Consider the following 16,877-nt stretch of genomic DNA (forward strand, 5'->3'; position numbering starts at 1 on the left):
CAAGAGAGGCAGAAACATGATTGAAAATTAGGGACAGATAATAAGAGGAAGACCATTTTAGAGAAGGCAGGTAGGGAGAGAAGTTTAGCTGTGAGTCCATATTCAATGATCATGAATAAGGACGACATATCAGTGGACAGGAGGATCACCACAAGGGGGCGACCAAGTAAATGTACCTACCTTGTTACTATTCACTGCCCTTTAACCTTCAGCCTTCGACATGTTCACTACACAGTAGCAACAACGTGGGTTATGCTGCAGACCGGTGTTCTGAAACAATCTGCAACGTATTGACTGTACTTTAACCAATGTAAAATTATTTCTCCCTCCTGATGACATAATCGGTAAGGCCCTTCTGTTTTAGCATTTTAACAGGTCTGGATTTATCACGTATCGGGATATTATCAACACGTAACATAATAAAGCTAGGCTAACGCCAGAGTTTTGAGCCTGTAAAGTGTTTTGAGTCTGTAACTCAACAACAGTTTGTCATTATAAGATCGGTAACGTTATTCTTTAGCAAACATGGATATTAGACCTGATGGTAAGAATACTGTTAACTACGTGGTTGTTTACAATGCTGTCTCATTCGTATGTCTAGCCTCATTATGGGCAAACAGCAGAAGAAGAAGAATGTCGCCGATAAAGTCCGCAAGACCAAAACTTCGACGGAGATCAAGAATAATCCATTCGAAGTAAAGATAAACAAGAAAAAATTTGACATTCTCGGCCGGAAGACCAAACATGATGTTGGGCTCCCTGGTGTGTCCAGATCCAAGGCTATCAATAAAGTAAGAGACGTCGTGTGAAGATGAATGCATAACGTTACATTTTGTTAAACATGTTTCAGAAATGTTCAACCTGTGATTAATCAACATTTAAATTCTTCATGGATTTTTATTGATTTGTTTGTTTTTATCAGCGGAAAAATACACTCTTGAAGGAATATAAACAGAAAGGCAAAGCAAACAAGTTTATCGACAGACGGTTTGGTGAATATGACACCAAGATGGCACCAGAGGACAAGATTCTACAGAGATTTTCTTTGGAGAGACAGGTATTTTCCCTATCTATCTTAGTCTGTATAGGATTTTGCTGAAATTATGTTGCCAGTTTGTGGCTTCATATGACAGAGCTGACAACATGATACAATGTAGGCCTACTTGGTGTGATCTTTTTCTTGGCTTAACACATTCGTGGTCCTTAATAACATACTGTTGACATCTAGCGGACTCTGGAGAAGAAGGACATTTACAACCTGAACGAGGATGAGGAACTGACCCACTATGGCCAATCATTGGCCGAGATGGAGAAGCTCAATGACATTGTCGACAGTGATAGTGACTCGGAGGAGAAAGGACTGTTGTCTGGTATGAATTGCATTCAAATTAAATGGCAGTTGCCTTGTGCATAGCAAAGATTTTTTTTTCAGCTTCACACTTCTAAAGTATCGGTCTCCCAGTTCTGACACTAACTGTTCATCAATATACTATGTACTGTGTAATCTTACTATTTTTTTCTTTGCCTGTGTCAAAAGTTTTCATGGAATAATTTCACGCTCTGTGGGTTGTGACTGTCGCCATTGTGTTCTACTCTAGCGGAACTCACGGCCTCACATTTTGGAGGTGGGGGTGGTCTCCTAAGAAAGAAAAGCCCAGGAGAGAAAGAGGATGAGGGCACCCAGAAGGCAAAATCTCGCCAGGAACTTATAGAGGAGCTCATCATCAAGTCCAAACAGGAGAAGGTTAGTTCTGATTCCTACCTATCTATTTCTTATTATGCATGTATTTCTCACTGTGCTCATCTCCATGAACAGATGTATGTATAAAAGCAGAGATCCTTCAGTTAGCTTTTTTTACTACACTTTTTGCACTTGTAAGACCTGTTGTCTTGCATTGTTTTGCTTAGAGAGAGCGTCAGACTCAGAAAGAAGAGGCCCACGTTCTGACAGAGAAGCTGGACCAGGAGTGGAAGTCCATCCAAGGTCTACTGTCCCACAAAGGTTCCAAAGCCCAAAGCCAGGACCAGAGGGAAAAGCCTAAGGTGTGCTGCTGATAGACTACTAACAATTAAGAAGATGTTGGAAATGATTCCATGCCTCTACACATAAATATTGTAGTTGTCCTTTCTCTGTGACATTGTATGTCTTTATGGTCTCTGCAATATCGCGTGTGTGTGTGTGTGTGTGTGTGTGTGTGTGTGTGTGTGTGTGTGTGTGTGTCCCACAGCTGGATGATTATGATATGATGGTAAGAGAGCTTGGCTTTGAGATGAAGGCTCAACCTTCAGAGAAACTGAAGAGTGAGGAGGAGCTGGCTCGGGAGGAGAGAGAGAGGCTGCAGAAACTGGAGGTACGGTCATTCCCTTACTGTCTCCTTTTACTCAGTGGAATGATATGAGTTCTACTGAACTCCAGTGAAACGTGATGTTGACCATGACATGTGTCTGCTATTATAAAGGCAGACAGATTGCGCAGAATGAAAGGTGATTTGGAAGAGGGGCCCAAGAAAAAAACGGTTCACTTCTCTGCTGATGACTTGAATGACGGCTTCATTTTGGACAAAGAGGACAAGAAGATGCTGGCTTATCAGGTTAGACTGCAACGTCACACTCCTTCTGCTTTCTGAAGATGGAGTTCAGACATCAGAGTGTCAGAAATTCCTGGTTATTTTTTCACATTGATGGTGTTGATCTACAGGATGGAAAGTGGAGTGTGGAAGAGGAGGAGGAGAAAGAGGGGGAAAGTGAAGAAGAGGTGGATGAATGTGAAGAGGAAGATGATGGTGATGACGGTGATGACGACAGTGGCAACGATGAGGACGAAGACGACAGCGAGGAAGATGCTCACTCGGACCTGGAGTCAGAGCAGGGCAGTGCAGAGGAGGAGGAGGAGGAGGAGCTGGACAAAGATGAAGAGGAATTCCCAGCTGCCAGCGCTCCACACCCTCTCAGTGAGGAGGAGAGGAAGGCTCAGCAGGAGGTTGCAAAGGCCGAGCTGCCCTACACTTTCAAAGGTATCCACTCAGCATGCTTCTAGATCTTCACTAATGGGACATAGCCAGATGTGTATTTGACATATGCATCTACAGACAGCCATTCTGAAATATAGATTTAATGTTTGTGGTAAGGTAAAGAATATTGATATTTAGTCTTGGGCAATTCAGTGTCCTTTACATAAAGAAAAGCAGACAGAATATTCAAAAGAAAATGGATTAAGTGAAGACTGGTTGTTCAAAATTGCAGTCTAATAAAAAGGAAGCCAAAAGTATCATTAGCTAGATGTCCATCCATTTGCATATTTTAAGCACTTTCATAAAAAATTGACCAAGCACATACAAGTCTGTGTGTGCATATTTGTCCACTCAAAGAACATCTGTGGGATCAAACCATGAGGGTCCCAGTTATCAAACGGTCAAACTATAGAAATAGTGGAAACCAAACTAAAGTTTTTATTTTTTGCTTTATTTCTCTCTCTCTCTCTCTCACTCTCACTCTCACACCCACTCACCCACCCACTCACCCACCCACTCACTCACCCACTCACTCACCCTCTCACTCACTCTCACTCTCACTCACCCTCTCACTCACTCTCACTCTCACTCTCACTCACCCACCCACTCACTCACCCACTCTCTCACTCTCACTCACTCTCACTCACCCACTCTCTCACTCACCCACTCTCTCACTCACCCACTCTCTCACTCACCCACTCACTCACTCTATCACTCTCTCTCAGCTCCAGAGAGCACAGAGGAACTGAAGAGCATGTTGCAGGGCCACTCCCCAGAGAAACAGCGCCTAATACTGGACAGGACTCTAAAGTCCAACCACCCAAGTTTAGGAGTCGGCAACAAATTAAAGCTACAGGTGAGCAATGAGCATAGGATTAAACTGTAGGACTTGTAAGATCATGCCTGAATTCATATTATGTGTATATTACTAATTGTATATTGTGCACAACATGCATGTAACAGGGCTCCTACGGGTCATGGAATTTGTGGAATATCATGGAATTTTGATAAAGTCTAGACATGTAGACATTTATCATTTTTGGGGCAAAGTCATGGAATATCAGGGAATTTTGTTGAAGCAGCTGCTCTGAAATCATTAATCGGTATATTGTATCATTATATAGTAAGTCATGCAAATTCATTTTTTTTGTCAGGGAAAAGTCATGGAATTTTACATTTGACTTAGAGTGGGTACCTTGACTATACATGATCCACTTCTCTGTTGAGAACACTGTGTATTTTGTAAGACTAGTGCAGTGTCCATTCAAACATTCCTGCAGAAAACCTGTAACCCAATTACATGGCCGCAGGTAGGCCTACTTTAAAATGGGATGATGGGGATAAACATAATTCTAGCTAAGCATTCAATAATGAATACTGCATATTTTATTATAATATAATAAATGTGCACTGAGCAGAATTTAAGCTGCATGTGACATTTTATACAGATCAAAATGGCATAAGCCTAACAGCTGTTTTGAGTCAATGCTATATGTTTAGCCTATCGAATAACTTAATGATAGAGAAGACAAATCATTTTGTGGAATGATGCATCATCATAAGAAATTTGCAACGTCATTTTGAATAACCACTGCATTCCTGTATGTGTGTTGTTGCAAAATCCACAGAATCCTTTTATGCAAGCAAACCACACACACACATTTTTCTGACGTCATCCTACGGTTGGTGAGTTTGAATGAGTTGACGGTCATATTTAAAAATTAAGAGACCTCTGCAAATTTGAATATGACCGTCAACTCATTTGAATATCACTCAGCAACCGTAGGATGACATCAGAAAAATGTGCAGTGGTTTCTTAATTTTGTCCACCGCTGAACCCTCTCGCCGCCACCATGTAGATTATGATTCACTTCTATTGTTGTCGACGTCACTCAATAAAATCCATTGTTAATCCAATGCTTAACAGTTAAAAATGTTGGTGCTGGTGTGCGTGAGCAGGTGACCAGTGTGGCCGCACCGATGTGTGGTGCGCTTAGCTGCAAGTCACTTGATTGGCTTTGCATCTGTACTCTTGAGCAATCAAGATGAGTTTAATGTCATCTAAAATGATTCATCTCTCCTAGAAAATGTTTGGCTTCCTGCTGGAGTACATGGGGGAGCTGGCTAGCAGTAAGCCTCCTGAGCTGAACACAGTCAACATTCTCATTCCGTGAGTTGGGGACAGGGGACGGGGTTGCACGATGCTGCACTCTTGTGATTTCATTCACATGCATTCTTGTGACATTTCAAAAATATCAAATGTCATTTAGAAAAATAACAAAGTAACTACAATGTCATTCCTTTGGTCAACAGTCACCTGAACCTGCTGCAACTCTCCCTCAACTTTCTCTGATCTGATTTGTCTCCACCTCTCTCTCTCCCTCTCCCTCTCTCCACTCACAGGCAGCTGTATGGACTTAGTCAGCTCTTTCCTGCTGCAGCCTGCAAGGCCATGCAGACACTGCTTACTGACAGTGCACATGACATTGAAGAAACGGTTGAAGTTACAGGACGTGCTGCCTTTCCAGGCTTAGACGTGGTACATAGATGTTGATTTATTTTTTTATTTATTTGTAGAAGTTCATGAGACTAAAAATGCATGCATATTCTTTTGATGTATATTACCATGAATTATTTCACATGGCCACATGTTATTATGAGAAATTTAGTGTAATTTACATGTTCTGATGTTTGATGTTCTTGTACTGTTGTTATTTCAGCTCATTTATCTGAAGATTACAGCTCTGCTGTTCCCCACCTCTGATTTTAGACACCCTGTCACCACACCAGCATTTCTTTGCATCAGCCAGGCCCTAACCAAGGTGTGTGTGTGTGTGTGTGTTTGTTTGTTTGTTTGTTTGCTTGCCTGTTTGTTGTCCACACTCAGGTGGACATTCATGTATGTTCACTGATGTTGTTATTATTATTCAAGCCTTGATTGAGAAGTATAGGGGTGTGTACAGTCTATATTGAATGTCCCTTTGTGTTATATACTTTTCAGGGTTTTATACCCTACATATCTAAATACAATACCAATAACCATGTATGTTATTATTTAGGTGTATCCCTCTAAGTCTGTGTGTGTGTGTGTGTGTGTGTGTGTGTGTGTGTGTGTGTGTGTGTGTGTGTGTGTGTGTGTGTGTGTGTGTGTGTGTGTGTGTGTGTGTGTGTGTGTGTGTGTGTGTGTGTGTGTGTGTGTGTGTGTGTGTGTGTGTGTGTGTGTGTGTGTGTGTGTGTGTGTGTGTGTGTGTGTGTGTGTGTGTGTGTGTGTGTGTGTGTGTGTGTGTGTGTGTGTGTGTGTGTGTGTGTGTGGGAGATGAGGTGGTGTATGTTGGGGAAAACCACCTTCAATCACTTTGTTTATGTGGGTGGGCACACTGCCAGATGTAAACACTTATTTAAGGCAGAGGAGCTGTTGGGCAGGCCTGCTCCAGCGTGTGTGTGCACACATCTCTGCTCAGATACAAAACAGGGTTGTCAAAGCAAAGCCATTCCCATCTAGGGAGGGGAAAAAATGATCAGTCACCTTATGTAACACAAGCACTCAAAACAGTGTAATGGGTTTGTTACCATGAGGAACGTGCTTAAAGGTCATGCAGTTTATATGTGGTGGCTAATGATATTTATGTTGTTGCTCAATGCATGAGAATGGAAACTTAACATGGGGTGTGTAGGAAAAAATGACTATGCAACCTCTGGAGGTTTGTATTGATGAGGCTAAAAGTAATAAGTGTGTTTGAGTATGTGAGGAGTGTGTTTCTGAATGAAACTAATACTTCACATAACTAGCCACATGAAAGGGCCTATTTCGCATTACATTTTAAATTACACTTGACACAAACAAGGCCTGAAAAGCTGCAACCTGCCAATGGCAGCTGACCTTATTTATTCTCTTCACAAGTGTTTTTCATCATCAGTCCAAATCAGTGTAGCAGTTTAGAGCGGCAGTGCTTTACACACATATTGTGTCTGACCAGAGTGTACGTCAGAGTGTCCACTTACGCTTTCCTTCTATTGTTAGAGCATATGTGAACAATGACCCATAGTTAAACACATTGTTACGTCACATCAGTCATCGAGGCATGTGAATTGATTTGTGTACGTTTCAGTCACACCTACATCTTGCCTGTGGTGTAAAGTCCCAGTAGGAATCTCTTCAAGTGCGTGTGCGTGTGTAAACAGACTTTTGTTAACCCTCGTGCTGCTTTGTGGCCCAGTGTCCCCTGACTTGTCTGCAGGACGTGACGTGTGGCCTGGTCCTGTGCTGTCTTGCTCTGGAGTACGTGGCCCTCTCTCAGCGCCTCTGCCCTGAGGTCATCAACTTCCTGCTGGGAGTGCTACACCTCGCCGTGCCTGACAAGACTAACCTTGGTAGCGTGCACTCTATTCTGCTCATTGTCTCCTGACTGTTATTCTCAGCAGTGTATTGTATTAATGCCTGTAGGGGGCAGTCTGATAGTAGAAATGCATTAAGCTTACCTCACTTTAGACACTGGCTGTGAAAAATATAGACTGTTATCTGTGTTAGCTAGTGGTTCATTAGGGAGTGTCAGAAGACTAGCTGTCATATTCTTGCCATATTTATTTATACATGAATTTGACCAACTTTGCTAGAAGGTCAGGTGGGGTTGTGAAGTTCTTCAGTTCATCCTCCTAATGTTTATGTAATGAGTTTGTTCAAAGCTGTGATCTTTCCAATTCTGTGTTATGTCCAGGCCAGTTGAAATGGTTGAAGCAGTTTATATCGATTAAGACAGGGGTTTTCAAACAGTGGTCCGCGGCCCACTTGTGGTCCGTGAGGACTTTGCAAGTGGTCCGTGACCATGAATTCAGTAATGTAGTTTCAATGTGAGACTCAGTATTTTTATTAGTGGTGGTCCTCGGGTTGCGTAAATAGTCAGAATAGCTCTAAATGAGCAGTGTTGTCAAACTGTGTCATGCCACCCGTGTGATTCCAGCATGTGGGCTAGTAAGTTTTTTATGATACTCTGTAAATAACTGGTGGGTGTTGGCTACCACTGTTATTACCTCATTTGCCGCTGCCAGCAGTGTGTGTGTGAGAGAGAGAGAGAGAGAGCAAGAGCGACAGCGCACCAAGCCCCAACCATTAGCATTGTGTCCAGTCACACTCCCGGGGGAAATGCCTTCTTTGCCCCGTCAACGGCCTCTGCCGAATGCAGTAACGGTAGGGCTGTAAGTCGTAAAGCCTGCTGGGAGGGCCGCTTGTGCCATTAGCTGTGCAGCCTGTTAGGAGCAGAAGAATGCAAGGCGTGGGCAGGCATGTTAGATACGCCTACTTCCATCATTATTTGATGTTTATGAAATTTTACATTGGTGACAAATGGAGATAAAAATATGGATTTCAGTTCCAATGCAGGCATGTTGTTAAATGAATTTTGTTAACTTGAGCCACTGCTGTTTTGTTCTGTTGTGGTCTTCCACTTAGATGTATTCATTTAGTGTTTTTCCCAAAGCTACGTGTGTTCTATGCTATCCCGATCTACTCTCATCTGTGTTTACCCAATCCGAATCGATCAGTTTCCTACAAGTTTCTACTGGATTTTTATCCAGTTAGACTGGAAATATGTCTGTCATCTTTACTTATTCATGTTCCTGTTGGTCTGTTGTTTTCCATTATAGTCACCTTTCTAGTTGGACTTGTTTTGAACTGCCTCTTCCTGCTTCTGCCCTCATTGCATTTCCTGTAATGACTACCATCTGTGTCCCTCAGGAGAGTTCACCTGTCCCCTTGTGTGCTCTTTTGTAGGGTATTCGGTGGTGTCCCCTTTCAAGCAAGTAGGCCGGTTCGGTGAGCTGCTAGTGCTGAGCAGCCCAGAGGCCCCTGAGGGTTGGAGCAGGAAGGCCCTGCCTCTCTCCGCAACCCAAGGGCTCCAGCTCCACAGCCACCTGGAGACGAACCACTACAGGTGAGAGCGACCGAGTGGCCCTGAAGGAGCAGAATGGGGGCAGGGCACGAGATTTCCCACATTATAGTGCTGTTTGTGCCAAGTGGAGCTTCTAGTGTGTGTGGTGGCCTAGGCAACCCCCTTCCACCAATAGTCCCCAAACTACACATCAACAACATGTAAAGCATCATCCTGTACTAGATTGATGGTACCCAGACTGTTTTGTGCTATTTTTGTGCAAACCAGGTAAAAAAACTAGTGGTAGTGGTGCTGTCAATTATAAGTAGAGATATGCTCAACTATAGCAATAAGTCAACAATACAATAGCCTTCTGATTATTCCCAGTGCATTGGAGCATTGCTCCTAAAATAGCATGAGAGAGTGAACACACAGAGTTGTAGTTTCTGATTATTATGACCGCCACTAGCGAAGCGGTCATATAGGGATTGTTAAAAGTTTTTTTTTTTTTTTTTTTTTCCCGTCATCTGCTTCCTAAATTTTTGGTCAACGATACCCGGGACACCGAAACACCGGGGCACGTGAAATTTGGTGGGTATGTAGCCCCCCTAGACTTTTACGGAAAAATTTCGTTTGGTCCCCGGGTGCCACTCCCCCCCGCGCTGGGCCCCCCGAAACCCAAAAAATGCAGTTTTTCTTAAATAACTACCTGAACCGTGGCACCAAGGATGAAGACATTTTTATGGTCTCAAGGGCCCACATCAACCTAGCCCATAATCACTCATTTGTGATTTGCACCCCCCCAGTAAAAAATGAAAATGCAATATCATTCTGCTTTAATCGCCCCATCCTTCAGTTAAGATGTTCAGAACTGCACCAAATTTTATGTGTATGATTAACCTGACATTCTCTGGGGGTATGCCAAGTTTGTGTACATTTAGTGACTGTACACTCATTTGCCTGTAGATGGTGGTGCACACACACATACACACGCACACACACACAGGCACGCACATACTATCGGTATCGGCAATTAGAACGGCCGATACATAATTACAAATTCAGTAGGATTAAAGGAAAACCAAATATTCATCATTTGGCTGCATTTCCAGTATTGGCGTTACGTAGTCGTTTGTCCACCATATGGCGCATCGTTGCAGTGAGACGTAATTTTGTTGGAAGTTAATCTAAAGTGGCTTGGAAAGACGCTTCCTACAAGGACACTGTAGTTTAACGCAGAGAACGTCTAATAAGGGTAGGATGATTTTCACATGAAATGTAATTCCCATTTCTTCTTGAAGCCAAAATAGAGAATGTTTATCGGACATGCTTGGTTTTAACTGCAGGTACGTTAATCTTATACAAGTTGTATAGGCCTACCTACGACCTAGGTAAAATAATGTTAGGCCTACCGTTGGCATTGGTTGAGTGATGGAGGCCAATTTGATTATTGACCAGTGTATTTGTAGAAAACCATAAATGTAGTTAACCAAGCACATTGATATCAGTGCTGTTATGTATCTTTCGACTGTCATCTTCTTTTCTGACCATTATAGCCTACAGGAGCTAAGTGAGTTAGTCACAACGTGTTCGCTAACGTGGTTTTCTAATGGAAAATATAGGCCTAGCCTACCTGAAAGATAACCTGTCTATGAAGCATCCTAAACAGGCTGGGACATTTCTGCTTGCTAAATAGGTTTTTCTGCTGTTGATTCGCTCACAGTCCTTGGTTGCCCTGTCAGTGCTTTGTAAAATGTTGCATTGGCCTACAGTAAGACCACAAAAAGTCTCAAAAAGCATCTGAGCTAACGTTCATTCCCAAACAATCCTCTATTTTTAAAGGTGTTTCAAGTAACGTTAAGGAAGAGCATGGATCAATTGACTAGACTACATAAATTCGTCAAAGTGAATAATTTGTGTCAACTCGTCACAATGTAGATTTATTAACGCACCAGTGATGATCTAGGCTACATCTCCATTTAAACCAAATGTTTTAGAGCGCACTTTGAGATGTATCCAGGGCAGGGCTGTAGCCTGTTGCACGTGCTACAAAAATCATTCTGTGTGATGGATGATTTACTAACGTTACGTCTGATACAGTTTTGCCTATGGCTAAACATGCGTGAGACTGAGACGCTTGTTTGTTTGTTTGAAGTGCTTGTTTAGGGTGTGACTGTGAGAGGTGAATCGATGTGCTTTGATTCCAGCTTGGTAGTTGTAGTCTATGCGATTAAAAAGCACGTGTGTGTGTGTGAAGTATCCAAACAATGATAACACTTTCATTATGGCTGCTTTAGCCACAGACCTTCAGCTACTGTACAGTGGGTCCCATTTAGAAGTGGCCACTTCATTCGCGCTTTCCGTGATTCACGCAGCTGGGTGAAATGTATTACAACTTTTCGCCAAGAGGTGGCAGCTTAAGTCCGCTTGATACTGTAAGGCAGGTGTTTTCAACCAGTGGTTCGCGGCGCACTCGTGGTCCGTGAGGACATTGCGGGTGGTCCCTGACCATGGATTCAGTAGTTGCAATGTGGAAATCAGTATTTTTCCCCACAAACAATAACAGACGCAGCTCTCAACTTGGCCCGTTAAAATGTGAACAGTCTAGCAACGCATTTCATGAAGGCCCTTTTGGACATGCAGTTATTTGTACCACTGGTTAGATGTAAAACTGCATTTCGTATTAGACTATTGGTATTTAATTTGTGCATTGACAATAAAGTTGAATATCATATGAACTAAAGATGACTAAAATCGTGCATATGTAGAAGAAGAAACATTCACAAAAATCCATGGCATGACCTCTTTTCTTGATAGCTGTTGATAGCTACATCGACATTTGTCACAATTATGCGCCACGGCCCGGAGTTAGCTGATGTCATTGTTATTGTTCTTTTGCGCACGCGGAAACCGCAAACAGTTCACACTCACATTTTAAAAGGTAATGTGAACAGCCAAACAAAAAAATCGAAGCAAAATATCTGAATTGAGCGTTAAGACTTGCAGTGAACGGGGTCATTGATGGCTTTGCTTAAGTGACACACCATTACCATGATGTGTTTGTCTAGCACTGTACAAAGTTAGATGTGCGTTATTTGATAGGTCACCATATTCAACCTACCTTGGGCTGAGGACAACCCCCACCCCGCCCCACCCTCCAATTTCATAACTCTGAGCAAGAGAATTTCCCAGGCAGTAGCTTGCCTTGCTTGCAAACTCTGACAGTGTTAACAGACACACCCTCTGAGATATGATACGAGTTATGTAACATATAAATGAGTGATGGAAAACTGATGTCACCATTCCAAATCTATTTGATATTTTTTTGCGATCTCCTGTGCCACCCCCCGCAAGACTCCCTTGGCGACTGCCCATGTTGTTCATACAGCCCCCACAGGGGCAGTCATTGGCTCATTGTAGACCACATAGGTAAACTCATTCTCAGATAAGTAGAATACTGTATATGCGAAATGGTTGATTGTGCAGTGGGAATCACTAAACCAATTTGTCTGCTTTTTTGTCTGTCTTGACCACTTCTCCAATTTCAGTTTTGCATGTAATAACATAATGTGCCACATCCATGCCTCATTGCGGTGTTTTCTTTTTAGTATATATGCACTTTCTGTCCTGACACAATTGATGAATGCACTGTACCATGTGCTGCATCACACTCAAGCTCTTGCAAGTGGTGACGGAGAGTTTGTTATGGGTAATAGTGCACATGCTTGGGATTAGTCAGCTGATCCTTCACACAGCATCTGATGTGTGGGCAACACTTACTCAGATGGAATGGGTTAGATGTACACAGCCATGATTAAATCAATGTGATGCCCTCCTGTTCATCCACTTTGGATGTGTATGTGTGGAAAGGAAAAGTGTCCAGCTACTGTCTAACGTCCATGTGAGGGTCAAGGGTTCCCCTGCACTGCTGGTGAGGAGTTATTGCTTTCAAGAGGAGATGGCAAAGCTGTAGGCTCTGTTTTCACTGTGCCACCGCCCCATTCTCAGATCTGTTGTAATGCTCTTCCATTATAGCCCTTCATCAACACAGTGTCAGAGAGCCTGACCACACCGCCGTACTGACCAGTTTAATTAGATGACTAGAGACATAGTCTGTTCACAATTGCGTGACTGTCATCTCTTATCCTGTCATTTGTGTGTGGAAGATCTATGTGTTAAAGATGATGTAAATTCTTTCATCAATTGTGTTCATCTAACTTTGTGCTTGTTTTAGAGGTGGTGCATGGGCTTAACTCGAAAGAGCTGAAGTATAAGCTTCCTTAAGGGATTTTCCCATTAGCAAATCTGTGACGGATGCTTTGACTGCACACATGTGCTCAAGTGCAGTTTAGGGCTCAAGTACAGTTCAGGGAAATAATTTCTGATTGCCCAGGCTGTTGAAGTTTGGTAACTCGTTGAGAAAAAAACTTGATAGCCCTGCATGTCAGGTAAAGCGATTTTGCAAGTTCTGTGAGTTTTATTGGTATACCATCAATAACATTAAGCATTGTCTCATGACACCTTTTACCTACCATGGTCTAAATCTCCCAAGAGCAGGCCCATAGCAACATGGCACGGAAAGTCTATTAACAGGAAATAACGTTCAGCACGGTGTGTGTATCTGGTGTCATCATCAACCTCTTTGGCGAGTCCCTGTGGGGTAAATTACCTGTAGCCCAGCTGGGCGTAACGTTCCATTCTCATATAATCACAGTTGTGAGGAGTGGCTTTGGGTCTTCACGTGTAGGTGTGCAGTCATATCCTAATTGCTCGAATTCTTCAGGCGCTTACAAAGACAGATGCAGAGCAGCGTATGTGTGCAAAGAATCCCACTGTAGCGATAATGATCACACCCGAGTTGGCCTCCCCAGGCGAGAGGGCTACAATGCTCTGGCCCAAGGGCCTGTATCTGTACATTCTCTCTACTGTAAAATCTTGATGCAGAACTCACACTGATCAGGACTGTAACTCGTATCTTTACTTGGAGTATCCTTATTCCTCACTGCCATGCAATTGCTCTTATGCAAGGCAGAGGCTGACCTGTATGAGGATGATGAACAGTAATGTCCATCTCATACATTGGTACTATTGTATTGACTGACCAGAGCTATACAATGTCACCAGACATTGTACAGGGTTTGATCAATCATCTGATTTGCTTTCCTTTCCCAAATCATATTTTGTGTCATCACTCTGGCTCATTGTGTTATACATGTTCTACTCTGGTTTTCCTTTCATGTTTGTAGGCTGTCGTTGCTGGATACCTGTTTAGACCTTGTGAAGAAGTTTGCCGTTTTATATAAGGACATCCCTTCCTTCTTCCACATCTTTCAGCCAATCAGGGCTGCTCTTAAGCACCTCCCTTTGAAGAACTACCCATCCACTTTACAGGTCAGTTTGAGCCTGACGTGCAGCTTTTCTTCATCCACACTCACAACACATCTCCAGATTTGCAAAGTCAAGGAACTTCACATGAGTGTTGCTATGAAGTCTGAGACATTTCTCTTAGTATTTGAAAATCAAGATCAAGATCAGTAAAATATAAATATACACACTATAGATCAGGGGTTCTCAAAGTTTTGATTGGTGAGGGCCAATTCAGGAACCCAACATTAACTGAGGGCCGCCAAAGGGGCGGGGGGAGAAAAAGAAAAAAAAAACTGGAAAAAAATCCCATTTGTAATAATTTTAATGAGCAGGTTGCATCTCTACAGTTTATATGTATTGCATTAAACACATTTTAATTCATAACTGAGGCTAAACCTGGAAAACTTGTGAAAATCTTAAGAAAAATTGCAATGCACACACAATCCCTGGGGTTCTCTACCCTCTATCTCTTTGAGATATAACTGTTCTGGTTGCAGTCCATTTCAAGTACAAACTTATTTAGAACATTCTCAGTGTGCCTTGCTTCTTATCAGCATAGGCCTTTTTCAGGGCCAATTCCAGCTACCAAAGCACCACAGGAAAACCTGACGGCCACTAAACACCACTAAACGGAGATTCATTCTTTTCAAAGCACACAGTACAGTTGTACAGTTTTACAGATGTTATCGTGGGCCGCCAAAAATGTTTCCGCGGGCCGCCATTGGCCCCCGGGCCGCCCTTTGAGAACCTATGATGTAGATCTAGCCTAAACACGTGTTCATATGGATGGCTTACTACATAGTCATACAGTACCTGATATAAGGACACCAGATACCAGAACCACAGCAGTTGGTGTGCTTGTACAGTGTACACTGTATATATACAGTGGTCCTGTAGGTCAAGGGGTCAATCCCACGGAGCTTAAGTGAATTATCAAATCAGACACAATCTGTCTTTCATCCTACGTTTGGACTGGCTAGGCATGATACTTTTCAAGATATTAATGCCCAAACATTGCTTCTAAGAAAATGTCAAATTGAAGTAATATCAAGGACTGAAAAAATAGACAGATTTGAACAGAAATATTTTACAGGCCTTCCTGTCGGGACCCATTCATGATCTAAACAGATATACAAACAAAATCTGAATCTGAATGACCCATGTGCCATCTGTAGCATAGTGTAAATTACTTTAACGAAAAGTATCTGATAAAGAAATAAATACAAATGTAATTCCAGCTAGGAAGTATGAACCTGGTAGCCGACATCCAGGGGTATAACTGATTTGAAGTCTTGATGATTTGATTAAGATTAGCATCTCCATCAACACAACCAGACATTAGCCCAAATTCTACAAGAACCAACACAACATTTGTATAGAATACTTACTCCTTTGTACCAAACTAGCTGAGTAAGGCAATGTAACCCCCTCTCTTCTGCAGGAGTGTCACAGGGAGGTCCTGGAGGCTCTACCAGAGACTCCTGCAGAGCAGCTTCCCCTGGTCTTTGAGAAGAAAAAGCCCATTCCTCTCAAACTTCTTACCCCTAAAATTGTTGAAGTGTAAGTCTGACATCATGTGTTTATATCATGAAACAGATACATACATTGCAGTTCATTTTGATGTATAATTTTCTGTATTCATGATCCTGTTATTTTATTCCTCTTGCATAAAGGCTGGACTATGGCAAGAAGCGAGGCAACACCAAGGAGCAGCGAGAGCAGGAGCGGTTGAAACACAAGTACAAGAAGGAGTTCAAGGGCGCACTCCGAGAGATCAGGAAGGACACACGCTTCCTAGCCCAGGAGAAGCTTTCTGATGTCATGAGAAGGTGTGTTACTGCAGATCCAGTCTGTCCACAGAACTAGAAGTTCTTGCAATATGTGGTGTATTGTTATATTAAAGTAGTATATTGCCATCCATGAAATTATTTACTTGAAAGAAAATGCATGCCTTCTCTGATGTGTGTTTGGCATGTTACAGGGATTCGGAGAGGAAGAGGAAGGTGAAGGAGCTCCTTGGCAGTTTATCTACTCAGGAGGGAGAGTGGAAATCCCTAAAGAAGATGAAGAGGAAGTGAGCAGGAGTGGAAGCGTCCCCACGCGTAGAACACTGTTCCCAGACACAACTCGAGCTTCATTGTTGTTATGCTGGTGTGACCTATGGAACTAAACACCATTCCGTTTATATTGTCATGAAGCTGGATGCTGGCCTGCAAAATAACTTCAGGCTGGCCTTTGACATGAGTTTTTATGGCCAAGTTGATACTGGACACTGAGCTAAAGCCACCTGGTCTGGCTGAATCCGTGTTTAAAAATGTTAACTTTTTTTTATGTTTTGTGAATATTGCCATTTTCTGAAATATACCTAATGAAAAAAGTAATGTGTTGAAGGTATTGCTTCTACTGTGACAAATGAGCAGATTGGTGTAACATGTTCTCATGGGTCTTAGGCACTACATGACAGGAGTTCACTGTTATTGTCACCTCACTGTCGGTGTTAACTAATATTACTACGCTAGGTCGAAGTACTCCCAAGTGCTATTGCGCCACACATTGTAGTTCTCCTGTTTATTCGCTTGGAAAATCGCCAAGTTTCATGTTGTGTGACCTTACACATTTTTATTAACTACTCGTG

At 42.5% G+C, this 16,877-nt stretch overlaps 1 protein-coding gene across 1 annotated transcript; it reads left to right on the plus strand.

The window, feature by feature from the left end:
* Positions 1 to 228: 228 nt before the first annotated feature.
* nop14 (NOP14 nucleolar protein homolog (yeast)) lies at positions 229 to 16,623 on the plus strand. Its single transcript, XM_076284877.1, has 19 exons — positions 229 to 344; positions 602 to 791; positions 923 to 1,057; positions 1,229 to 1,370; positions 1,599 to 1,744; positions 1,909 to 2,043; positions 2,229 to 2,351; positions 2,460 to 2,591; positions 2,699 to 3,014; positions 3,737 to 3,867; positions 5,096 to 5,181; positions 5,415 to 5,550; positions 5,732 to 5,833; positions 7,229 to 7,382; positions 8,779 to 8,938; positions 14,122 to 14,266; positions 15,684 to 15,802; positions 15,916 to 16,071; positions 16,224 to 16,623. Exons 2-19 carry the CDS (start codon positions 609 to 611, stop codon positions 16,318 to 16,320), a joined length of 2,598 nt encoding a protein of 865 aa, XP_076140992.1. The 5' UTR covers positions 229 to 344; positions 602 to 608; the 3' UTR covers positions 16,321 to 16,623.
* The last annotated feature ends 254 nt before the right edge of the window (positions 16,624 to 16,877 follow it).

The sequence above is a fragment of the Alosa pseudoharengus genome, unplaced genomic scaffold, assembly GCF_046254945.1.
Source record: "Alosa pseudoharengus isolate Yale_2024_CS ecotype anadromous, Long Island Sound unplaced genomic scaffold, YU_APseudo_1.1 YU_APseudo_1.1_scf_14, whole genome shotgun sequence".
Lineage (NCBI taxonomy): Eukaryota > Metazoa > Chordata > Actinopteri > Clupeiformes > Clupeidae > Alosa > Alosa pseudoharengus.